The sequence below is a fragment of the Lampetra planeri genome, chromosome 25 (genome assembly GCF_965212315.1).
Source record: "Lampetra planeri chromosome 25, kcLamPlan1.2.h2, whole genome shotgun sequence".
Classification (NCBI taxonomy): domain Eukaryota; kingdom Metazoa; phylum Chordata; class Hyperoartia; order Petromyzontiformes; family Petromyzontidae; genus Lampetra; species Lampetra planeri.
The window spans coordinates 12,789,195-12,816,299 of NC_136131.1; the positions used below are offsets into that span (position 1 = coordinate 12,789,195).

General features: G+C 44.1%; 1 protein-coding gene across 1 annotated transcript in view; it reads left to right on the forward strand.

Moving 5' to 3' along the window:
• Nucleotides 1–27,105, forward strand: part of LOC144727488 (potassium channel subfamily K member 2-like) — a 151,595-nt gene that overhangs the window by 58,963 nt on the left and 65,527 nt on the right. Inside the window, exon 5 of the mRNA XM_078606351.1 lies at nt 25,275–25,461. Coding sequence (XP_078462477.1) covers nt 25,275–25,461 — 187 coding nt within the window. The remainder of the gene's footprint in view (nt 1–25,274; nt 25,462–27,105) is intronic.

Sequence of the window (27,105 nt, forward strand, 5' to 3'; positions counted from 1 at the left end):
CCCTCTCTGACTAAGCCACACTTCTCAAGTTTACTCTGTCGATGGTTAAATTTCGATTTAAAGCTTTCGTGACTGCAGGGATTCATCTTCTTGGTTCTTTCGGTAAAGTCACGTAGAAGGGAATAAAAAAAAAACATAATAAAATAAAATAATTCTCACGACGTTTCGGCTACAACGCAAGCAGCCGTCTTCAGGTGAAGAATGAGACACTACCAAGCTAGGAGCTTATATATAAGCTGGGTTGGAGGTGGAAGAGCGCCTTAACAAAAAGAATGTGCATATGAAGAGGAATTTAACATATTCATGGGAAATGCGTAGGAGGTGGGCGGGGGGGTTTCAAAGTCATATTATGCCCATGCATTATGCAGGATCAGCAGCACCAAGGGGGGGTGCAGGGAGTAGCATTAACAAAGGAAAGGAATGTTAATGATATGTAGCTGCAGTTACTAAACAACCACGTAGAAAACTAAAGTATAAACTACATAAAAAACTAAAGTATAAACTGCATAGCACCATCAGTATACTTACTATACTCTAGAATAAGCTGAGTTACTAGCAGCAAGTAATACATTACAATTCTACGTCGTAAAAATTATATAATATGCTTCCATCTAAACTTTATTCTCTTACATCACACGAGCATATACCGTACTATATACTGCCATAGATAAACCCAACATTAAATTATATACTGTATTGCCATAAACCACCCTATACCTTATACATTTTAATATAACACTATGTATTATTCTACCCACCCTAATGTGTATCGAAATGACTTTCGATTTAAAGCTTTGCGTGACTGCAGGGATTCATCTTCTTGGTTCTTTCGGTAAAGTCACGTAGAAGGGAAGTAATAAAATAATAATGTTTTATTTTTATTATTTTATTACTTCCCTTCTACGTGACTTTACCGAAAGAACCAAGAAGATGTATCGAAATGGTTTATTACGTCCTTCCAATGATTGCTAAGCCAGAATCCATCTTCTCGGTTAAAATTGTCTCTGTGTTTGTATATGTGGATCGCCTCATGAACGAATCTCTCATGATAGCCAGATGGCTTGCAGAGAACCTCTGTCTTGGAGAAGTCAATGTCATGTGAGCCCACTGAGTTGTAACAGTGATCTGCCACGGCTGAGGTGTTTGTCCTACCGTGTTTCAGGTCAGCTTTATGTTCACGGATGCGGTCCGAGACATGTCGTTTGGTTTCCCCAATGTAACTGCTACCACAGAGGCAACTTAGTTTGTAGACGCCAGGGTACTGTATGTCTGGAAGGTTTCAACGAGAACCTTCTGCAGCCAGGCCACCAAGATTATACGGCTTGCCAAAGATACATAAAGAAGATACACCTCTTCGTCCCATTGTCTCTACTATCAACTCCCCCACCTATAAATTGGCTCGTTTATTGTCTGAAATCCTACGGCCTTTCACTGGAAAAACCACCTCTGCGGTACTAAACTCTACTGACCTGGTATCGACAATCAAGGGGATTGCCCTGTCCCCAGACGACCTGCTTGTCAGTTTTGATGTGGTTTCCTTATTCACCAAGGTTCCTGTACCTGACACCATCGCAATCATTGAAGACTTGGTTCATCAAGGACTGAATGCTGGGGTACCCCCCCTGGTGAGACACTGCTTAACCAATACATACTTCACCTGGAATGGAACTTTCTACAAGCAAACTGAGGGCACCCCAATGGGCTCCCCCCTATCTCCGGTTGTAGCCAACATCTTCATGGAGAAATTTGAGACGGCCACTCTACGCCCGACCTTATGGAAGAGGTACGTAGACGACACTTTTGTCATCTGGCCACATGGCCGGCCTGCTCTAGACCAATTTCTCGACCACATCAATTCCATACACCCAGCCATCAGATTCACCATGGAAGTCGAAAAAGATGGCAAGCTACCCTTTTTGGATGTCCTAATCAAAAGGAGACCTGATGGTTCAATGAGCCACTCTGTCTACAGGAAAGCCACCCATACGGATGCTTACCTAAAACCGGATTCCCACCACCATCCATCCCAGAAGAATTCCCTCATCAAGACTCTATATCATCGAGCCCAATGCATCTCCGACCATGAACACATTTCCAGTGAACTCAAACACGTACGCCAAGCTCTTAAGGCTAATGGTTACTCCGACTACACAATCCGCAAAGCCATCACTCCAACCATCAAGAAGGATCCTGTTGAGGAGCCTTTCAAGACCATCACCTTACCCTACATTGCTGGGGTCACAAAAAAGATCTCCAAAATCTTGATTAAACACAAGATCCAGGTCCGATTCAACACAGTACATAAAATCCGTGATCTGGTACCGTCTGTAAAAGATGTGGTTCCAGACATACAGTACCCTGGCGTCTACAAACTAAGTTGCCTCTGTGGTAGCAGTTACATTGGGGAAACCAAACGACATGTCTCGGACCGCATCCGTGAACATAAAGCTGACCTGAAACACGGTAGGACAAACACCTCAGCCGTGGCAGATCACTGTTACAACTCAGTGGGCTCACATGACATTGACTTCTCCAAGATAGAGGTTCTCTGCAAGCCATCTGGCTATCATGAGAGATTGGTTCATGAGGCGATCCACATATACAAACACAGAGACAATTTTAACCGAGAAGATGGATTCTGGCTTAGCAATCATTGGAAGGACGTAATAAACCATTTCGATACACATTAGGGTGGGTAGAATAATACATAGTGTTATATTAAAATGGTTTATGGCAATACAGTATATAATTTAATGTTGGGTTTATCTATGGCAGTATATAGTAGGGTATATGCTCGTGTAATGTAAGAGAATAAAGTTTAGATGGAAGCATATTATATAATTTTTACGACGTAGAATTGTAATGTATTACTTGCTGTTAGTAACTCAGCTTATTGTAGAGTATAGTAAGTATACTGATGGTGCTATGCAGTTTATACTTTAGTTTTTTATGTAGTTTATACTTTAGTTTTCTACGTGGTTGTTTAGTAACTGCAGCTACATATCATTAACATGCCTTTCCTTTGTTAATGCTACTCCCTGCACCCCCCTTGGTGCTGCTGATCCTGCATAATGCATGGGCATAATATGACTTTGAAACCCCCCCCGCCCACCTCCTACGCATTTTCCATGAATATGCTAAATTCCTCTTCATATGCACATTCTTTTTGTTAAGGCGCTCTTCCACCTCCAACCCAGCTTATAGATAAGCTCCTAGCTTGGTAGTGTCTCATTCTTCACCTGAAGACGGCTGCTTGCGTTGTAGCCGAAACGTCGTGAGAATTATTTTATTTTATTATGTTTTTTTTATTTTTTATTTTATTACTTCCCTTCTGTCGATGGTCTCACGATTTATTGCACGAGAAAACCTCAATATCAAATTTTGGATTTCCCTTAATTTGGCTCAATGATAGCTCCCGTGACTAAAATACCGGTTTCCTGTCATGCAACAAACACCACAGTCTACGAGCAGGGTGTGTGGGGACGTGCGCTGCCTGTTGTTCGGTGACAGAGCACATGGGTTAGCAGTGCTGTGTGAGATGTCCAATTGGATTCTAAATCTCATGACGTGACACCGACAATGCACCGGGAACACAAGACGACAATAAGCTCGGGTAGAAGCAGGGTGGCATTCTGTTAAAAGGCTGCGTATTGATGTGAACACACAAGTGCATTTTATAATTATTCGACAAGCAATGCGGAAACAAACAATTTGTGGCATTTGCGAGGTCAGGACCCACAAGTGACCAACCGTCTGCGCAAGGACGTCTGTGTAAGAACGTCTCGGCTCTTGGATTTGTGCATTTTGTTTTCAAATTAAATTCCTGCAGAGAACAGGGATCCGTTTCCGCCTGATGTTAGTGTGCGCACACTTCACAAGCCTATTAATTTCATAATTACAGGAAGTGGTTAAGTAGTTTAGTTTTTTGAAAAACAAATTGGTTAACTCGGAGAAGTGGCTCCACTAATATTTACTAAATATCTGTGTGAGGAATTTCAAATACCTTTGGCGGGCAACACAAGAGCACACTCTCCCATTGTCACTGCAAGAGATTCATGCAGGGACAGGAGTGACTGAGTGGACTAAAATCATAAACACATGGTCGCCTGGTCAAGATATGTCCCTCTAGTATCCGATTAGTGCGACTGAGATGCTTGTAGTGACGGGATAAATAGCGGGTGTGAGCCTATTAGAATTGGTTCGCCTCATGTGGCCGTAGGTCATCAGAAATTAAGTCGTGGGCCAGATCCACTCCGTGGCCCAGATCCACTCCGTGGGCCACAGGTTTCCCAGGCTGCTTTTGGGGACATGGGGGTCATAAGAGTAGCATTGGTCACTGGTGCTGAGCTCTCCTTCATGGTTCATAGGTAGGGTGGCTGCTACCTCTTAGGTACAAAAACCAGGAAACATCATGGGAAGAAGAATATCGCACAATTCCGGAAGAGGGGAACACTATGCACGAATGCATTGTCTGGAGTGGTGGACTATTACGCAACTGACAACAACTGGGACTCTTACCGTCTCTGGAAGACTTGCATATTTCCCAGGACAGCAGCTACCTCAAAACGAGGATGATCCTGGGAACACCAGGACAGGTGGAAATTCTAAATGTTGGCCACAAAATGTTATTGTGTGAGCTTAGGGCCTACTCTGGCCATCATTATCGCTTGGAAAGTTTGCTCTCGGCAATGAGGCTCTTTGATGTGGATTGCAGTGGTAAAGAAAATAAGTGCCTTTGGTTAATAACACTCGTGAAAAGTGTGAAAATTACTTGGCATTTTCTACAACATCACATTAAACTGTCTCTCCGGAGTTGGTCCCATTTGCTATTATCTGTTGTCAGACGTGTCCAGAGTCGCAAATGGCATCGCATTAATGGTCTGCCCGTGACGTGGAAGCGTGATGAAGTTGCGTCTGAAACATTTACTGCACGTGTGAATGTATGCCACATGATATCCTGATAAAAAAAAAAACATTGTTGAAGACGCGTGCCTTCTGGGGCAATGCAGCCACGATTACAGATGTGAGTAGCCTTGTATACTGACGTCTCGTACAAGAGTATTAGATGTGGTGTCATCGTTGGCACAGTCTTGGAATGCCAAGACATTGGCCAGGAGACATTGCAACAGCAGTGATTCTTGAAACCATTTGTGCAGAGCCTTGAGTGTTACTTCCTTGTATGCATGTGTGAGGTGTCTCCAGGTTCATGACTGGAATTGGCCAAATATCTCAATGCAGGATCCTCATGAAAAGGAGTCTTAAGATTCTGTGAGGCTTTTCTGGATAGGCATTTGTCTGTAGATGTATCATTAAAATCAAGTCAATATGTCTCCCAGCTTGGATGCATTCCCATAACAGGGAGCTAGCTTATCGATAGCACGACCGCTGTTGACTTCCCACAAAATTGTCGTCATTTTAATCAATCCAGAAGACGTGAAGAATACGTCAACTTTCGACTGTGATTTGAATTCTCCCCTTGTGTAATCGTCGGGGTCAAAGTATTATGCATTGCACTTGCAATGGAGAGACATGGCAGGCACTGCAGTGTGAACAGATATATTTCTCCTGCACTGAACAAACATCGTCAAGAAATGATCACGTGCAATCAATACGAGGAGCACCCTGGAGTTTTATGCCGGAGTTTGGATAATGGAATGTTTTTCATGAGTGAGCTTGATGACCACATCACAGTTGGTTGGGTATCGTGGGGAATATATTGTCAATAAATACAAGTGTAGATCGAGTTGGCCAGTGGGGGTTTGTTTAACACGTAGGCTTTATATAGTCGCCAAATATCTTGCTGCGAAGCCTCTCAAACTGTGAGATCCATGCCCGACGTGCGTTACCAGATTACCAAGAAAATGTGGATTTTTTTACGAGTGTGGGTGTCACTGAAGAAGAGACAATATGTCGACCAACGTTTGACCCGGCTGAGAGCAGCAAGGGCCCCTGGTGAGGACGAATGTGATGGAGCCCAACATCGGTGTCAGCCGGAGCATTCATCAGGTGCTCACAGAGTCGCATCTCGCATGGCGACAAATTCCCGTGATCGACCTCTTAGACAAAGCTCGCCTGGTCGGCCCCTGTGTCCATCATACTGATTAAGTCTTGCAGGAACATTGCGAATAAAGTGTCTTTGTCCTCAATGCAATGTTACCCCTGCCACTGCAATGGTTAGCGCACTGGAGAGGTCGCCAGTTCCATTCGATCTGCTGGAACAACGGCGTGAGTTTCTTAAATCCTCCACAAGCCACCCTCAGTCGTTGTCCACTCGGCAGTCAAAATGGATTCGTGACAGTCGATCAGCAGATTGCGCGGGTAGGGGTGCTATTATTGGCACTCCAACGTCTTCCAAAGGTATCAGACCAACGTGGAAGAGTCGGCCAATAATATCCTCGAGAAAAGCTCTCTAAAGCTGCCTCCTCCAGTGTAGGGGCCTTCCGCCAGCAGTGGCATGAGCCAGCAGCTGCAGGGCTGCGCCTTGAGGTTCACTTCAGTGGAGACGTCAAGTTTGATGCCCTGTCCGAAAGAAAAATAAATCCCAAGACTCCTTTTGTAGAAATGAGAAATTGTATAGCAGGCCATGGTCACGTATTATTATTATTATTCTACACAGTCCAGGCTCGCTGGTAGGTTACAAGGGGTCCCCTTCTAAACAGGATTTATGGCGTTGCCCTCTATAGAGATACAATCACGCGTATGATGATATGTGTTTATGGATATCTTCGTGTGCTTGACTGCTATTTACGCTTTGCGTATGTATCTGTGTGTATGCTAACATTCCTATATGTGGGGAGTGGTTGTGTAGTGGTTAGCACATTCATTTCGATGATCTGCTCACAGCCAACATCAGTGGTGAATATCTGAATCGGTCCTGGGCCTTCCCAAGGTTGACTCAGGCTAAATGGTGGCAGTATATAAACACAAGCACTGGGGGAGACAAAGTTGACCAGGCGTGGTGCTGTCCACACAACACAGTCGCATACGTGCACCGTGTTGGCCTTCATAGGTGCTCGCTAACAGCACTTGCCGCACAGGCTGTATAGCCACATGGGCGATCTCTGTCTTTGTGTATGCTCATATACACTGCTCCTGGACACTTGTTTACTTAGACGCAGGAATAGTTCACCGTCATAGTGACTTTGTAAAGATGTACAGTGTATGTAATCCATTCAAAAGACCATAATGTTCGCGCAATTTGGTGTCTGTGTAATCAGTGTGTTCTACAAAGCTATTGGATCAAACACAATAGAGCACAGAGGGTCATGCATCTGTTTGGCACTCGACCAGTTGGTGTGCATTTTATATTTTCCGTTATCTCTGGCATAAGTAAGATGCGTGCGTGTGACGTTGTTTTCCCCCTTGCTCGATCGTGGTCACTACGTGAGCGGTTTGAGACGACAAACACTTCAAGACTGTATTCATATTCTTAGGTTTTTTCGGTAAAGTCACGTAGGTAAAACATCAAAATTAATGAAAATAAAATAAAATAAAACAAAAATCACGACGTTTCGGAGGCAACACAAGTCTCCGTCATCAGGTGGGACCATCACAGCCGAATTAGCTGCTTGATGCAGCTAATTCGGCTGTGATGCAGCTAATTCGGCTGTGACGGTCCCACCTGATGACGGAGACTTGTGTTGCCTCCGAAACGTCGTGATTTTTGTTTTATTTTATTTTATTTTCATTAATTTTGATGTTTTACCTACGTGACTTTACCGAAAAAACCTAAGAATATGAATCCTTGCAGTCACGAAAGCTTCAAATCTACTTCAAGACTGGCTGCGCAGAATGTGTGACTCATTTCTCGTGGGTGGCTCTTCCGTCATCCCCTTCCTGCTTGCGTAGGTCGTGCGATGCTGCGTTTATCTGCGGCCGCTTCAAGCAAAGCAGTAGAATCTCGGCACCAATCCACGGCGTGAACGTGTTCTATGGTATTGACATTCAACGCTTCCCTTGACTTTGAGCTGGATAAATACAATTTAAGTTTTGGAAAATTACGCTTTTGTTTATAGATACCCTTTCTTACGACATAAACTACTGGACATCTATGAAACTACTGGGCATCTCTCATCAGATTCCTCAAGTATATATACATTTTATGATTCTGAGATGTTTAAAACACTGATGTAATAATAAATTATATCACTTTATTAATCAAATATTTGGCTAGTTGCCCATGAAAGCCAATATCTTTTATTGCATGTGTATTGGTTTCGTTTATACTTAAATTGTATTCTGGATGCAAAAGACATTCAAAGTGAATTAAGTTCCATGAAATAAATATGAATAGAGGTGGCTGGTTGGGCCTAGAGCTGGTACCGCTCAGATCCCAGTTTTAAATCCAGATTGTTTTAGCCGCTTGTGATGAAACTGGGTTCTCAACTGTGCCGTTGATCATGTCAGCTTGGTCACTAATGGCGTCACGAAAAAAAACATCATGTCAAATGTCGTCTTTTATTTGGTGAAATCTCTATTTTGAGATTTCTTAAAATACATGAATGAAATGTTTTGACAATGGCCGATCTTTGGGAGAGAACATAATATATTTCTTAAGGTAGAAAAATACCTCAGAAGCACTTTATATTTTTATTTATTAAATCCAATACTTTATGTTGATCGATGTGATGGTGAAATTGACATTTGTTGTCCAGAGAATCAAGATTTTAACTTGTAATGCTCCATCACACCACCCCCGTATCAATAGGCGATTCCTATTAGAATGCATGACTTGTTCTCTAGAGCATGTCCGGATTTTATAACAAACACTTGATTGACAGTCGAGCTTGAAATAAATAGATTGAGAATCATAGTCTGTCCTCCAAAGATAGGCGACACACACAGGCATCTTCTAAAAAAAAGCTTTTGATGGGTATTACCAGTGGCTCAAGTGAAGCATTTACATTCTTTTGTGTGAGCGTGTGTGTGCACACACAAACACACACACACACTGATACGTTTGTATATTTGTTTGTGCTTGCCTGAGTGGGGGGGCATCCTTGTAATGGTTTTGTTGTTAGTGCACTCAGCTACAATCTCGGTGACCTAGATTTGTCTCTGTGTCAGTGTACAACGGCACATGGCAGGCAAACCTCGGGTCATCTTGACCTGAAAATCAGTCGATTTCCCCATCAGCAGTGCTGGGAGAGGGTGGTGGATTACCATTGAAACTTAACATATTGCCTCTCTCCACAGTCTCAATGTGTGCCACACTGGACCACAAAAGGGTTTCCGTGAAGAGCGCTTGCATGAAGCACACTACTCGTAGCTCTCCGGTGTGTTTCGGGTTGTAAGGCACCGTGCCAGGCAGGATGTCTGATGTCATCCCCACGTGCTGGGAGCTTCATCAGAAGAGCAGAAAGATGCCCAGTTAGGTGGCACTGTGGCTGTGGCACGAGACACACATCTGGACAGTCGCTGTGGTGCGTATTCTAACTTGGGGTCCACTCAGTCAATCACGCTTTTTGGTCCAATAACATTCGTACTACTTCGTGGGAAGTTAAAAGTGGTCATTCCTCTGTAGGAATTGATGCATGCCATGGGAATGTGGAATTTCCACCATAGGCTCAGGCACCTCAGCAGAGCGAGGAGCGCCAGCCGTTGCACATCTGAGTACATTGGCACTTTAACGGTTTAAAATAAAAAAAGTTTTTGCACACCTGTGTGTGTGTTTGCCCAGGCATTAATTAGGTAAGCATTTGGATGCAGAAATAGAGCCGCACATTTTAGTCCTGACAGTGGAGAGTCCCCCCAGGACTGTTGAGCTCTATTCAGCAGCCAGCAGTGGGGTGAAGCTTTTACATGAGAGGGCGCCACTAATGGAAACCCAAAGGCATTGGTGTAGTTTTGCAATAGGCAGGGAGAACACTACTAATGAGCCTAAAGGTGTCCCAATACAGCCCAGCACATATCAGATATACGAATTGTGACCCAATTTATTTGGAAATAAACGTTTTTTTCCTGCCACAATAAACCATTTTGGTTGGAAACCTAGGGTACAGTGCATGCCATCTCCTCCACATCTCTCTTTCTTTCAACGCATCACATTTTGACTTGCATACTTTTCAGAATAAGCAATCTATATTTTTCAAGTCAAGGTCTCAGGTGCATGATTGTCAGTGAACTGTGCACTGAATGCACTATAGTTTTGTGCTCAAATCATGGGTTTCTGTACAAGATAAATATTGACCTATTCTCACTATTGTTGTCAAGGTTGTGAAACATATCTGCCAGGAGGCCGAATGGCGGTGTTCTTTATGTGAAGTGAAAATGAACAAATAAATAAAAAATAAAGTCTAGCCATTCTGAGTCCAACAACGGATGAAGTCCTTCCCATGGTATATCGGTCATGGGGTTTGTTTACCATACTTCATCACATTGGTAAGTGTCGGTTGGTAAAGGGGGGTGAGGGGAGCAGTGGTGTAGTGGTTAGCGCTACGCTACACTACAAACCAATTCGATTCCCGCTTACGACCAACACCAGTGACGATTATCTTAACCGGTCCTGGGCCTCCTCTAGGTCTACTCAGCCTCACATGAGTACCTGGTGCGTTGTGTAAACATCGCCACTGGGGAGACAAAGGGTGTGGTGCTGGCCACCGACCCCCTTGTGTCCCGCGCTGGACTTCATAGGTGCTGCTCCCTAACAGCACTTGCTCCAACAGTCTGTTAAGGCGACATGGGGGATCTTTGTCTGGTGGGAGTGGTAGAGGAGGGGCACAAGGCCAATTTTGATTTCACTTTCCACTTATGTCAGCCATGGCCAGGAATCGAACTCAGGTCGCAGCACAATAACCACTGCACCACTACACCGACCCTTTTTATTTGACTTTATTAACATGAAAATACAAGTTTCATGAAATTATAGTGCTGCTTGCAAACTATGTGCATGGTATTTACATATAGATGATCTGACCTGCATGTCATTGAAATTGTGGAAACGCCCTATTCGGAAACTTTAATTTAATAATCAAGTGAAAATGTATTTTCATTTAAGTCACTAATATAAATGGTATGAGAACCGTAAAGTCCTCTGGTTGTAAGAAACCAATACATGGTAGCATCAGTGAACAGCATATGTATGCTTGTTGAAGGTCTTAATTTCAAGGTATAATTTGCATACTATAATTCCGTAGACAATTTTACAGTGACAGTGCCACACATGAATGGGCAATTTCTAAGCGTGTTAAGTGATCCTTGCTTTAGACGGAAATGCATTTATCTTCCTAGCCACAGTGAGTGTTGTGATTAAGTGTTAGCAGCCCATCACCAAAACGTTTTAAGAGTGGGATGGCTACACAACAGCCCATCCAGTAAACTGTGACATGCAAGAAAGCCAGGAGGCTGGACTTCCAGATGATTCTTCATATGTGGAGATTCAAAATGCAATTCTGTCTATAGATGGTTTTACCCATTATACTCCACAGCAACACGTAATGAGTGTGTATACAATTGTTTTTGTTCTATTGAACATTGCCCAATCGTTTCGATGGCATGCTCCTGCTAATGATATCTGGCAACCCAACAGCATTTGTTTAACAAGCTTCACTGCTGCTGATGTGACTGATAAGGTCGAAATCGGTGAAAGGTTTTCTTGCTTAAACAAATGTTGCTTGATAATATTGGTCTAAAAGGCCAATGGGCTGATGGATTTAAAGAGATGTTTCATTTATATTTGGAGACACAATGCTGTTTTACTTGTATATGCGTTGATCACTTCCAAGAATAATTACCCAGTTGCATTTAAGAAAAATACTAATTATACACTAAAAATGATAAAAAGCAGGCGATTAATTATATACCACGAATCAGGCAGTGGATTTTTTGTTATTCAAAGGGTTTTCTTACCCAAAAGAGTGAGGGCAATGCTCATCCCCCACTGGTGGGTTTCGACAAGAGTTGTCAACTCTCTACAACAACAACAAGAGTTGTCAACAACTCTCCACAACAACAAGAGTTGTCAACTCTCTACAACAACAACAAGAGTTGTCAACAACTCTCCACAACAACAAGAGTTGTCAACTCTCTACAACAACAACAAGAGTTGTCAACAACTCTCCACAACAACAAGAGTTGTCAACTCTCTACAACAACAACAAGAGTTGTCAACAACTCTCCACAACAACAAGAGTTGTCAACTCTCTACAACAACAACAAGAGTTGTCAACAACTCTCCACAACAACAAGAGTTGTCAACTCTCCACAACAACAAGAGTTGTCAACAACTCTCCACAACAACAAGAGTTGTCAACTCTCTACAACAACAACAAGAGTTGTCAACAACTCTCCACAACAAGAATTGTCAACTCTCCACAACAACAAGAGTTGTCAACAACTCTCCACAACAAGAGTTGTCAACTCTCCACAACAACAAGAGTTGTCAACAACTCTCCACAACAACAAGAGTTGTTAACAACTCTCCACAACAACAAGAGTTGTTAACAACTCTCCACAACAACAAGAGTTGTCAACAACTCTCCACAACAACAACAAGAGTTGTGAACTCTCCACAACAACAGCAAGAGTTGTGAACTCTCCTCAGCAATAACAAGAGTTGTCAACAACTCTCAACAACAACAACAAGAGTTGTCAACAACTCTCCACAACAACAAGAGTTGTGAAGTAATAAAATAATAAAAATAAAACATAATAATTATTTTTATTATTTTATTACTTCCCTTCTACGTGACTTTACCGAAAGAACCAAGAAGATGAATCTCTGCAGTCACGAAAGCTTAAAATCGAAATTTAAGAGTTGTGAACTCTCCACAACAACAACAAGAGTTGTAAACAACTCTCCACAACAACAACAAGAGTTGTGAACTCTCTACAACAACAAGAGTTGTCAACAACTCTCCACAACAACAACAAGAGTTGTCAACAACTCTCCACAACAACAACAAGAGTTGTCAACAACTCTCAACAACAACAACAAGAGTTGTCAACAACTCTCAACAACAACAACAAGAGTTGTGACTCTCTACAACAACAAGAGTTGTGACTCTCCACATCCCCGTGGTGGACACCAGTGGCTCCAGAAGTCGACCACTTTCTGAAATGCCAGAAACACACAACGCTCATCTCTCTTCAAAATGGTGAAGAGTTGCCAGCATAATGCGTAAATTTGATATTTGACAAAAACTTCAACTATGACTGTGTCTTCTGCTCTCATCACAATACTTCCCCGACCCACGTGGATATTATAACAATGCCACTGTCCCAGAATGCAGAATACACATTTGCTTCAGAAATGCAAGGTGTCTGGGTATTATTGGCCTTCTCAAAAGGTTGAGGTTGTTGAAATTTGTACGTAGTCCACTTTACGCACGTGAGAGTCACCAGATTGAATTGGGGGATGGGCTTTGTCATCAATTCGGGGACCATCGCCCCCAGACGTCACCTTGATGGCAGTGTTGTTGGATGCTGATTTCATCCCCGGTTTTCATTTCACACTCGGCAGTGTGTGCAGCATGGGGCATGCATCCAAGAGCGAGAGAAGGAAACCACAACCCCCCCCACCCCCAGTCCCCGTCGTCCAGCCAAAGTTATTTGTTTGCTGGCTTATTAAGGAAATAACCAAACAAACATAATTTTTATTGCCGTGCGATCTTCGTAAAAATGCCGACGTGCACCATTTACAGCTAGGGTTTGTGCTGCAGGGCTGATTGTCAGGTGCACGGTGACTGATGAAGTGTCAATCGCGCAACACCAATGGGTATGATGACAGAGGCCAGGACATGGGGTAAAACTGGGGGGAAACCACAAATTATTGTGCTTTAAAAAAAACGTAACTTTTCTCTTTTCTTTGACTCACAGATATATCCATCTCAAGTGTTCGGATTCACTTTCTGTAGGTCATGGTAATGTACACTATAAATAACAACAAACCAAAGTTAAACGCTCATAAGACTACATTGCATGTTTGCTACCGTTTGCGCATGACAAGTGGGAATAGTCGATCTGAATGAAAGTCTCATTGTAATAGTCTCTTCTGAAGGAATAGCATGCCTCGTTTTTTTATTTTTTATAAATAATAATTATGAACAAAATAATATTTATTAATAAAAAATGATTATAATAAAAACTGTGAGAGAAAAATCTATTTGAATTCACAGGTGGGAGCTCTCTGATATTACACTGCTTACTTACGTGGAATTCTTATCATAGTTAACTCAAGATATTATTTTAAATATACAGTATATGTAAATTGGATATATATGGTTAGTATTGGTTAGAAAAATATCTCCCAGTTGGGTTTTAACAAGTGTGCCATTGTGCTGACATCAGAACTGATTACCAGAGGTGGGACAAAGTCATTGTTATGCAAGTCCAAGTCGAGTCGCAAGTCATCAAATTCATGACTCGAGTCTGACTCGAGTCCAAGTCACATGACTCGAGTCCACATCTCATAGGTGGGACAAAGTCATTGTTATGCAAGTCCAAGTCGAGTCGCAAGTCATCAAATTCATGACTCGAGTCTGACTCGAGTCCAAGTCACATGACTCGAGTCCACACCTCTGCTGATTACTAAGTCGAGACATAAATGGGTGGCACTGATCTCTGATTGAGAGGCCAAGGCCTATTCAGCTGAGGGGCATCCTCTGTCACCAGATTCCATCTTCACTTGGAAAATGTCACCTCCCATCTGTCTTACTCGCACCCACTCACCTCTGCGGAATGTGCCTGGCTCTGCGTGCTTAACCGTGTTTGTGGACCAATGCATTCTCTTGGCTTTAAAGACACTGTGATCGTAGTGATGATGCCATCATGCCCAGATGAAAGTTGTTCATTTCATTTCTAGTGAAATTACACGGACGACTGTATACCAAGAGCCTCTTTATTTCAGACACAACAACAACAACACTAGGCCTGGGCTTCGTTCTTCATCTTGAAGCTCCTCGTCCCTTGCCTCGATCATCCCCTCTCCTCAGGCTCTTCCCTTTTGTCCTTCTCGAGCCCCCTTTCTCGAACTTTCCCTCACTGTTTTTCCCCGCAGCTAATCCCTGTCCTTCTCCTCCAACGGTTCCCAACCGTCGCCTCCGAGTTCCACTCTCTGTTCCCGCTTTTTCCCGTCTAAATCTTTCCTCCAATCTTTTCAAACCCTGCCTCCCGACCAATCCTCGTGGAGGCCTTTTCCTGCCAATAGAAGGCCTTGGCCTCCTTTTTGAAATACAGTTTGGCTGCACATTGACTTGGGGTGAGTACCCCTTAATTTCAGTAATTACACTAGCATTGAATGCTCTAGAATCCGTATCACGTGAGGCAGGACTTTGTCGATATTACCATTGATTTCTGATTATGTAACGCAACTTTAAAAGACTGAGTCCAAGAGATGGAAACAAATTCTGCTAGATGCCTTTAAGGAAAACTAAATGATTTATATTTTACCTGGTAAGGCCCAATGAGCTCCATAGCTCTTTTCAGAAGCAACCTGGCTATCACAAATGATAGCTCAACGAAGTGGCTTATCATGTGAACATTTCTAGCAGCCAAATACTCTAAACGCATGTTTCTAAGTGTGGAGGGAAAAATCGGAAGACCAGGAGGAAAACTCGCGCGACGATGGGGAGAACATGCAAACTTAAATATACATACATCAGGGTCGGGATTGAATCCGCGACCTCCTGTATACCAGGCAGGGCAGATAACATCTCACCACTGTGGCGCTCCTTATGAAGTAGTACAGTGAAATGAAGGTGAAAGCTCAAGATGGAACAAAATGTATGGATGTAATAAGTTGTTATTATACTATGGAATTGTAAGCTTAAAAGATGGAGTATTTTGTTACCTGATATTTCAATACCATAAAGTGAACATTTCTGGATCCAGATTGGATGATTATGTTTAACCAGGCTTTATTTTTCAACATCCTGATGGTGAATGGCCATCAAACGTTAACCACTCCGCTTCAGAAAAAAGTTAGACTAGTTTCCCCAATGTGATTCCAATTGTACTATCAGCATCGGGTCATGACATTAAGACATTTTCATTTGTAACTAACAACAAGCAGTGCCAATGCCTTGTCAGGGAAGATATCCACATAACTACGACAGAACTACACTGAAGGCACTTCAATGGGCCTCTTTAGTTTTCGGTGAAAGGGAAAAAATAGACATCATGATGGGGTCTATTGTGTGCATTCATTGAGCAGACCTCACTCTAAAATCGAGGTGAATATCTTGTGGCTGAATCCTGGGGCAATCCCAGGATGTCATCAGTGATGGCTCAAGGTTCTGGCCTCCGGGCCGCCTGGCCACCTCGACCATTGTTTTTTACTCAAATAGTTAAAACTTCACATTTTCTCCAAAATGTTCAAATAAATAAATAAGCAAAAGGACTTGCCCATATTATCTATCCTGTTTCTGTAAAGGGCATGAGTCTGAATTTGTTTCTGGATGGTAATAACTTTGTAATCTCACTCTCTGATGCAATGGAGTTACCGATGGAAACATAGTCACCGGGAGTTATTGCTTTCATCACATCAAAGCGTTTATGTGTTTAAGCAGATTTGGGCGAGCCGTGTAATTGTCGCATTCTGCTCCACTTGAACGTTGTATTTCACACTGTGGTGCCAATAAACCTTTAATGACCTTCATGTGTGATTGGTAAATCTTGAGCGTTGGCAGGATGTCAGGATGTCTAAACATATTATGTCGAGGTGACTGTAAAATAATAAACAGATGTGGATTGATTGGAAGCTCAAATGAACAAGTTTTCCAGGTAATGTTTTGCATATATGTTGAACTTCTTTCGCAGCGTGCGTAGCCAACTGATTTAATCGGACGTGCGAGATGCGTAAGATCACTGTAGAAATGCCACTTTAAAGTGTGAATTCTACCACTCAAAAGTCTTCCAAATAGGGTTTTGCATGTCCGTGGATTGGAGCCCGTCAATACATACACTTCTCATGCACTTGTTCAAATGCCAAAGTGGGAGATGATTTGAAAGTAAAAAAAGTGGCTTATGTAATCGAACAAAGTGTTTTGCTAATTGTTGTTACAGTTTGAATATGGCCGTGTCTCTAAACACTCCACTACCACATGCTGTTCAACAACTGCAAGTAAAAATGTGATCCTGACAACTGAAATTGTATGACCCAAAGTAGTGGTGCTAAATTCGCCCTTTCTGGCACCATTAATTTTGAAACTGCCATTGTCACCTACATCCTCTAATCACCTACTTACACTAATCACCTACCTCCTCTAATCCATGGCAGCATTTATTTGCCTTGGACACTTTTTGTCAGCCTGTGCTAAATGACAGGTTTTGGTTATACTCTTACAAGTACACATGGATATGGGAATATATTCCACGATTTTAACAAAGTGTCAAATTCTCAATAAACGTTTAAAGTGAGTAGCCTCACCCTTCCACACACGTGATGTGCTGATGACCTCAACATAAATACACGTCACCAAAATAGAACATTCTGACATAAGCACTTATTCATATAAGTCCGAAATAGAATGTATTAGAATTCATGCTTTGACGTTGCACCATATTTTAATTGCCATATGGGCGAGTACAATATCGTCTTTTTTAGGAAAGTCACTGCACTCTCTTGCCCAAACACGCTCATCTTTAGTTCCGCCACCCACAGGGTTTCTTGCACAAGCAGGATAAGCGTGCTGAGCAAGACAAAGTGCGCTTCAATAAGCCAATGGACTCCAGATTTAATGCACTGGGATGTACTTAATATTCTCCTGGGAGCTGAATGAATGCATTAGGAGGCACGAGAGCACATGTCTCATACTTTATAAGTTGATCGTGCAGTGGCATGAAAAACAAACAGTTAACGGGGGGGCATGGTTTTTTACAGCTGGCAACGTATTTTAGTCGGGGGGGGGTTATGGCTTTATGTTATTGTGTTTATGTTATTACGTTATTGTGTTTATGTTATTATGTTATTGTGTTTAAGATGCGTGTTGACAATTATGGGTACAGTGGGATTGCAATCCAGAGACCATTACTTCAATCTCTCGGTGTGGCAATTTAAACAATTATGCAAATGTACGTATGTACATTGCTTATCTCCAGTGGCTTCCTAATATCAGAAGGAAAAGTGTTCCAGAATCTCCTAGCCTCTGTTCACCCGGCACAAAGTGTGCGAGTACCTCCAGTGGAGGCCCTTCTGTCAGCAGTGGCGTGATCAAGTAATTGCAGGGTTGCACCTTTACCTATTACTGTAAAATTAATTCATAATGAGATGTCGAACTTGTGTAAAAATATAATAACGTTTATTTATACTGTTAAGAATAAATAAACTATAATGCTTCCAAGGGGAATCAAACAAGATACCATTGTAATTCAATATGGCGTACATATATATTAATCTGCCATGGAGACTGCCTTGGATTGTTTTACTTAAGGATCTATAAAACAGAATCAGAATATGTATTAATACTGGAGGATCTATATTGCACTAATGTATTTACTGTAAAAAAATTTAATCTGATTTTTTTGTAAAAATTGGATCCATTTTAATTCCAAATTAAGCACGCAATCATGAATACAGTGTATCATAGTTATTTCAGTTAATTATGGAATTAAAACATCTGCGTGTCACTTCTTGGTGTAAGATAATGGCAGTCGGTGCTGTATATGCACACGTTACAGTGCAGTTATTTTTTCAGCACAATATACTGATGATGTTTTAAGTTTTGATATCTAGTCGAGCTTATTCAGGAGATGTGAAGTGAATTTCAGAGATATTTCTAGGGAATCGCTGGAGTGGACGGTTTTTCGATACAAGTGCCACTGCTTCCTGATAGATGTTTGCTTTCGGCCACAATGATCTGGCCAGATTTATGCGGTTAAAGAGCCCTTCTCAAACCGACAGAGCAAATAATATGATGTTGGCATGTGTACATGTAAACGTGCCGATAACTGTTTTCTTTCAGCTCAACGGTAAAGTTAACAACAATTATAACAACCAATTTGATTACGAAGCATACTATTGGCAGCTCCGATTAGCATGGTTGGCTACGTACAGCGCAAAAGAAGTTAAACTTACGTACGTGTACACCTACACGTCGATACGTTCCCCTGTATGAAGCCTCGCACGGCGTCCGCGTGCGAGGCTCTCGCAGCGCCTCTCGTCCGGCGTGCGCTGTGGCCGAGGGGGTGCGGAGCCACGAGGCTCCAGCATCGGCTCTCTTCTGGGGCTCTTGCTCTCACCTCAATGTCCACTTGGTAAACTTCCTCACATCTCTTCTGCGTATGTCAATACGTACGTGTGTTGAACTTCTTTCGCGCCGTATGTAGCCAGCCGTGATAATCGGGGGTGCTGCGGAAGGACAATAAACTGAACACAAAACGTAGTTCTTCAGAAATTAGTTTTCAATCTAGATAGCTCCAGTGGCTTCCTAATATCGGAAGGAAGAGCGTTCCAGACGGCCGCAGAAGGTCATGTGAAATCACACGATGCGGTGACCATCTTTGTTCGATGGCCAGCAGCCAAAAGCCGCTGCTGCTGCTGTAAGGCGGCGTTCCTCGTTGGAGGGGTCGTTGGAGCTTCACAAAATGGTCTCGGTAACTTTGAAGCAAGTTGCTGGTGGGTGACTATCGAGATCTTAGTGGGTGTGCAGAGAATGCTCAATTATAATAATTTTTTATCGCCACACCATGAAAGTCTCAACGAGTCTCGAGACGATTATTCTCAAGGAGGGTTCTGTCAGATTTTCTCACTCGGGGGACGATGTCGCTCCGTGTAATCCCAGTCGAGTAATTTGCAGGATCTTGTCGTACGCTCGTACTCTTGACATACTTTGGCATATGGCAAGAGTCGGGTTGTGTGCAAGTATTTGCAGTGATATGTTAGAGTCACACAGTGTCCGTAAAAATCTCCTTGTGTCACTGTATAATCTTGGAACACTTTGTGGGTACAATATGAGTTTTGTTCAGTTTATGGAGGATATGTCTCTCGCATTTACAAGACTGAATATTTGCAATAATATTGAAAACATGGCACTTTCATCAAATGCATTTTTTTAAATACTTCTGAAAACATGAATACAGATTAAAAGAACCTGAACAACAATAGGCATTGACAATGTGGAATAACAAATTTCCAACACAGCAACATTGGTATTAGGCAAATTGAGTGTGAATTTCAGCTGCCATTATTTATAAAAGAAAAAATGATCTTAGTAAAAAACAAAACATAAAAAAAATTGGTTTATTCAGGCGAAAGGGGACTTTCTGTATAATTAGGGCTGTCTTGTTGTTGTTTTCCTCAACTTTTCTACATTTTGTATGCATGGTTTGGGAAATTGTGTTAATCTGGACTTTTTTGGCACATTTTACCAGCCAGCCGCTATAAAATCACAAAAGTTATTTTCGCAAATATCCCTGGGGGTATAAAAGTCAAAGGAGTGCCATTCATAGCAGCTTAATTTACATTCCAGTCTGAAACAAAAAAAGGCCTCTACTATTCTGTTTTAATATGATACGTGTTGGGCACATTGAAGCAGATTATACGAGATCAGTATTTAAATTCCTCATGGTCTTTGCTAAAGGGAATTTGAATAAGCCATGTAACTAAAGACAGCCAGTAATACACATGACCGAATAACAGCACTTTGCAAATAGTTGTGCCTTCAAAGTTAAAAGCAACAACACAATTACAGAGCACTGGGATGATGCTATTTGTAGATTGGAATCAATATTTGTGCTCAAGCCAAGCTATATATAAACTGGTTATAAACTGGTGTCATAGACGTTCAAACCTCGGGCAGTATTCCATTGTGCATTCCAGACAATCCAAGACACCTTAGGCAAATTACCAAATTACCGCTCTACTTTACATTCTAACAGCGCACAGGGTGGCCACTATTATTTATACGTTTCCTTCCACTGTCTGGTAACAATTAGCGCTCTAAACGTGTTGTTGTTGTTGGGCAGTTGAGTTTTGTATTTTCCAAAAAAAAAATCACGTTCCAGGTCTTCCGGTGCAAATAATGAAAGTGATTTTAAAATATAAATAGATGGTGTTTTAAACGAGTTTTGATTGTTCAAGATGCCTCTCCTTTTTCAGAACCTTGAACACATACTAATGAAACTCTAAACGCATCTTATCATACATTTTTTAAAAATAAATTCCTATTGTCGCGTGGCAGCTGAAGAACCGGGCAAATGTTTAAAATCCCCCTGCATCTGTCCATCCAGCAGTATAATTGGAATATAAATAGGTTCACCGCAGTTAGTCATTCTGCAGATTGCGTGCAGTGAGATGCAAGTGTGGTTACTCTCACAGTTAACTCGACAGTTGGCCATCGTGGAAGACTAGGCCAAATACCTTATGCCCGATAGAGGGCCTCTCTAAAGCTACCTCTAGTGGATGCCGTTCTGCCAGCAGTGGAGTGAGCAAGGAATTGCAGGACTGCACCTTTACTTTATATAACAGCACAAAGTGCAGACTTATGGGAAAGTACAACAACTAAATCTACCTCTTGCAATGGATAAAGCCTGGTAAGGGAGGATAAGCAGGGAGGAGAGGGATTGTTAAGCCCTCAGAAGCTACAGACATCTGTCCAACACGAGATGTCCCAAATTGGCAATCTCGTGAGGGATTTTTAGGTTTCTATAAGCAGGTGTGATCATTAGAATTAATGTGAATTTAAAGGCATGCGATCAGTCATTCAATTAACTGTTTTAGCCACAGTCGACAATGGGAATTTGAAATTCTGAAAACGCTGCACCTCACGGTGCTAGCTGGTGGTGGTGGTGTTGTTGCACCTCACGGTGCTAGTTGGTGGTGGTGTTGTTGCACCTCACGGTGCTAGCTGGTGGTGGTGTTGTTGCACCTCACGGTGCTAGCTGGTGGTGGTGTTGTTGCACCTCACGGTGCTAGCTAGCTGGTGGTGGTGTTGTTGCACCTCACGGTGCTAGCTGGTGGTGGTGTTGTTGCACCTCACGGTGCTAGCTAGCTGGTGGTGTTGTTGCACCTCACGATGCTAGCTGGTGGTGGTGTTGTTGCACCTCACGATGCTAGCTGGTGGTGGTGTTGTTGCACCTCACGATGCTAGCTGGTGGTGGTGTTGTTGCACCTCACGGTGCTAGCTAGCTGGTGGTGGTGTTGTTGCACCTCACGGTGCTAGCTGGTGGTGGTGGTGTTGCACCTCACGGTGCTAGCTGGTAGTGGTGTTGTTGCACCTCACGGTGCTAGCTGGTGGTGGTGTTGTTGCACCTCACGATGCTAGCTGGTGGTGGTGTTGTTGCACCTCACGGTGCTAGCTAGCTGGTGGTGGTGTTGTTGCACCTCACGATGCTAGCTGGTGGTGGTGTTGTTGCACCTCACGGTGCTAGCTGGTGGTGGTGGTGTTGTTGCACCTCACGGTGCTAGCTGGTGGTGGTGTTGTTACACCTCACGATGCTAGCTGGTGGTGGTGTTGTTGCACCTCACGGTGCTAGCTGGTGGTGGTGTTGTTGCACCTCACGATGCTAGCTGGTGGTGGTGTTGTTGCACCTCACGGTGCTAGCTGGTGGTGGTGTTGTTGCACCTCACGGTGCTAGCTGGTGGTGGTGTTGTTGCACCTCACGGTGCTAGCTGGTGGTGGTGTTGTTGCACCTCACGGTGCTAGCTGGTGGTGGTGTTGTTGCACCTCACGGTGCTAGCTGGTGGTGTTGTTGCACCTCACGGTGCTAGCTGGTGGTGGTGTTGTTGCACCTCACGGTGCTAGCTGGTGGTGGTGTTGTTGCACCTCACGGTGCTAGCTGGTGGTGGTGTTGTTGCACCTCACGGTGCTAGCTGGTGGTGTTGTTGCACCTCACGGTGCTAGCTGGTGGTGTTGTTGTTGCACCTCACGGTGCTAGCTGGTGGTGGTGTTGTTGCACCTCACGGTGCTAGCTGGTGGTGGTGTTGTTGCACCTCACGGTGCTAGCTGGTGGTGGTGTTGTTGCACCTCACGGTGCTAGCTGGTGGTGGTGTTGTTGCACCTCACGGTGCTAGCTAGCTGGTGGTGGTGTTGTTGCACCTCACGGTGCTAGCTGGTGGTGGTGTTGTTGCACCTCACGGTGCTAGCTAGCTGGTGGTGGTGTTGTTGCACCTCACGGTGCTAGCTGGTGGTGGTGTTGTTGCACCTCACGGTGCTAGCTAGCTGGTGGTGGTGTTGTTGCACCTCACGGTGCTAGCTGGTGGTGGTGTTGTTGCACCTCACGGTGCTAGCTAGCTGGTGGTGGTGTTGTTGCACCTCACGGTGCTAGCTGGTGGTGGTGTTGTTGCACCTCACGGTGCTAGCTGGTGGTGGTGTTGTTGCACCTCACGGTGCTAGCTAGCTGGTGGTGTTGTTGTTGCACCTCACGGTGCTAGCTGGTGGTGGTGTTGTTGCACCTCACGGTGCTAGCTAGCTGGTGGTGGTGTTGTTGCACCTCACGGTGCTAGCTGGTGGTGGTGTTGTTGCACCTCACGGTGCTAGCTGGTGGTGGTGTTGTTGCACCTCACGGTGCTAGCTAGCTGGTGGTGGTGTTGTTGCACCTCACGGTGCTAGCTGGTGGTGGTGTTGTTGCACCTCACGGTGCTAGCTAGCTGGTGGTGGTGTTGTTGCACCTCACGGTGCTAGCTGGTGGTGGTGTTGTTGCACCTCACGGTGCTAGCTAGCTGGTGGTGGTGTTGTTGCACCTCACGGTGCTAGCTGGTGGTGGTGTTGTTGCACCTCACGGTGCTAGCTAGCTGGTGGTGGTGTTGTTGCACCTCACGGTGCTAGCTGGTGGTGGTGTTGTTGCACCTCACGGTGCTAGCTGGTGGTGGTGTTGTTGCACCTCACGGTGCTAGCTAGCTGGTGGTGTTGTTGTTGCACCTCACGGTGCTAGCTGGTGGTGGTGTTGTTGCACCTCACGGTGCTAGCTAGCTGGTGGTGGTGTTGTTGCACCTCACGGTGCTAGCTGGTGGTGGTGGTGTTGCACCTCACGGTGCTAGCTAGCTGGTGGTGGTGTTGTTGCACCTCACGGTGCTAGCTGGTGGTGTTGTTGTTGCACCTCACGGTGCTAGCTGGTGGTGGTGTTGTTGCACCTCACGGTGCTAGCTGGTGGTGGTGGTGTTGCACCTCACGGTGCTAGCTGGTGGTGGTGTTGTTGCACCTCACGGTGCTAGCTGGTGGTGGTGTTGTTGCACCTCACGGTGCTAGCTGGTGGTGGTGTTGTTGCACCTCACGGTGCTAGCTGGTGGTGGTGGTGTTGCACCTCACGGTGCTAGCTGGTGGTGGTGTTGTTGCACCTCACGGTGCTAGCTGGTGGTGGTGTTGTTGCACCTCACGGTGCTAGCTGGTGGTGGTGTTGTTGCACCTCACGGTGCTAGCTGGTGGTGGTGTTGCACCAGTGAAAAGCCACTCGCACAGGCATCGTCGTGAGCCTGATGAGTACACTGCTGATGAGCGGGGCACCGTGGTGGCAAGATACGTTTGGCTGCTGTACATCTTCATAAGTCACCTTCGTTGCGCTGCAATCTGTCACCAGGTCGCTTCTGAAAAAGAGCTGTGTAGCTCAGTGGTCCTTACTTGTTAAAAATCTAAATAGCCATTTGTTGGGAATTCGTACAGGGCACGCCAACGTGAAGACATATTTGTCACGTGTTTTATAACGCATCCTCCCAAATGACAACAATCGATAAGGAATTTCGCGAAACATCGCCAAGCGTGATCGTTTTATTAAAATGTTTCGAACTCTTTGACACTTAGGGCAAATGGAGGCCCGATTATATTTCTCGCAAGCGAGGCGGTGGAAGAGGAACCCCGCGTCGATGAAGACGGCGATGTTTTCTCTTCCATATACCGTTGCAGGAAGTGAGCAGGTCATCTTTTTTCTCGCGTAAAAAGTCAAATACCTATTTGGATATTTACATCCGTTGATGACATTTGTAGATCCTGTGTTTTGCTCCTTCGTTTCTCCATTGAACGATCGCTTGGGGCAGTGGTTTAGGATACGGTCTATGGTCATTGTTCTGTGCAGACTTCTCTAGAGATGAGGGCTGCGCCATTGTTTCTTGCTTTGTTTTTCAGCACTGCTGGGATCTTCAGCAGTTGGAAATTATGCCTCCTGAAAATGGCCACAGTCGTGGTGCGTGGTGGGAAAATCTTGAGAGAAGAAACGCACAGTGCACGGCCTAACCCTGTCGATCGCACTTACCAGGAATTGTATTTATCGTTCCGTTTATAGCTCGTTGTAGTAGTGGTTGTAATTACCACCACGCCACATCACTGTAATGGTAGTGCTCCGCCTATCTCTGTTCATGATCTCTCTGTGTGTATCTCTACCCCCACCCCCATTGCTGCACGGCGCAGCACAAGCACCTGAGCCAGACCAAGTTCCGCGTCATATCAACGGTGCTATTTCTGCTGGCCGGCTGCCTCTTCTTCGTGGTCATCCCCACCGTGATCTTCATGCACGTGGAGGGCTGGACGACACTCGAAGCCATTTACTTTGTGGTGGTCACCCTCACCACCATCGGCTTTGGGGACTACGTGGCGGGTGAGAGCATGGACGCGACCTGGCGGGTGGCACGGCTCGCGCTCGTTGCCGGAGGTGTTCGCGGTTCCATTCATTCCACCGGCTACGCTTGGTTAACGCTGCGGGTGTGGTGGTGGCCGCCATAAAAAACGCTCGCCGTCTGCTTTACAGTGGACGTTATTAAAGATCACGTGACATTATTAAGAATGATTTTGCGTTGTTAAAGATCACGTGAAGTTGTTAAAGGTCACGTCACGTTGTTAAAGATCACGTGACGTTGTTGAAGATCACGTGATGTTATTGAAGATCAGGTGACGTTATTCGAAAGAGGGTAGGGGCACATTTGCTGGCGTGTAGCCACTTCGCAGCATCATCCCCCTACTTACAGACCAATTCCCGCTTTGCTGGCCAGCGCTGCGGTGACCTAGTGTTGACCTTGTTGACCTGGTTGACCTTGTGCTACACAGGTGCAGCCGCCGCCAGAGTGCCTCAAAGTGTACTGCATGGGAGGTGCAGTATTAATAGACAGCGAAAATAATTATAAAACTTTTTCCAGTGTTATTGTACAATTGTTTGGGAACCAAATTTAAATAATTCCATATGTTTAGGGTTAACGAAGTAGGCACTCATGTTTATATGCACAGTCCTCTGTCAGTCCACTGCTGGATGAAGGCCTCCTCATGTTGAGCAAGTTGTGAGCGTGATTGGACCATACCTCCCCACGCTGATCAGTGAGGGTCAGATTAAATATCCAGGTTACATCCTGCTTGGCTTCTGAGATATGCTGAGATTGGGTGCATTCTGGGTTATTGGGTCATAGACAGAAAGTGAGAATTTCCCATCTCTCTCTTTGGTGCCTGGGTGGTCTTGCGGTCAGTATGCCCGCCACTGAACTCAGTCTTGTTCGACCATAGTTTTAAATTGCCCACCACGAGCTCAGAATTTGTGGGAAATGACCAATTTACCTAAATCGCTTTCAAAGTGGGCATTACCACATTAACCAATAGAACATAAAACATGTGTTCCACAACTTCTTCTCCAGAAACCCCAAACTCATCAAATAGAGGTTGGTTTTCAAATATGCTCTTAAAATAGAACCCTTATGGTCGAAATAAATGTGACTTGCAGCATGAGCCACAACGTTATTAAATTAAATAGAACACTTTTAGGAGTGTGCAATGAAAGTGCCAGAAAATAATGAAATGTTTGGTCGTTGAATGTCTGCAGACTGCTTAATGCCTCTCGAGTCTGTATGTATGTTGAATTACCTTTACACCATATGTAGTCAACAGTGCAAATTGAACGTACCTCCCCATACCATATGGGTCTTGGGGGTTATTTGAGCATACTTCACGACATAGATGATGGAGCATGGTACAGTACAGACATTTGTGCTGTACTGCCTTCTGCTGATATTGTAGCGACATCCAATGAGCTGTTGGTGCATTTGAGGTCATTTGTTTATTTGCAGAGTTGAAGTGATCAGATGTAATAATAATTTAAATGTATTTATGTATTCATCAAGCAGTCAGAGTAAATGCGTCAATGTGTTTAGTCATCATCATCCTCATTATTATTGCCAGCCACAATCTATCCACTGCTGAAGGAAGGCCTACCCAAGCCATCGACATCTCTTCATGTATTAGTTTTGTACTTTTGCCACAC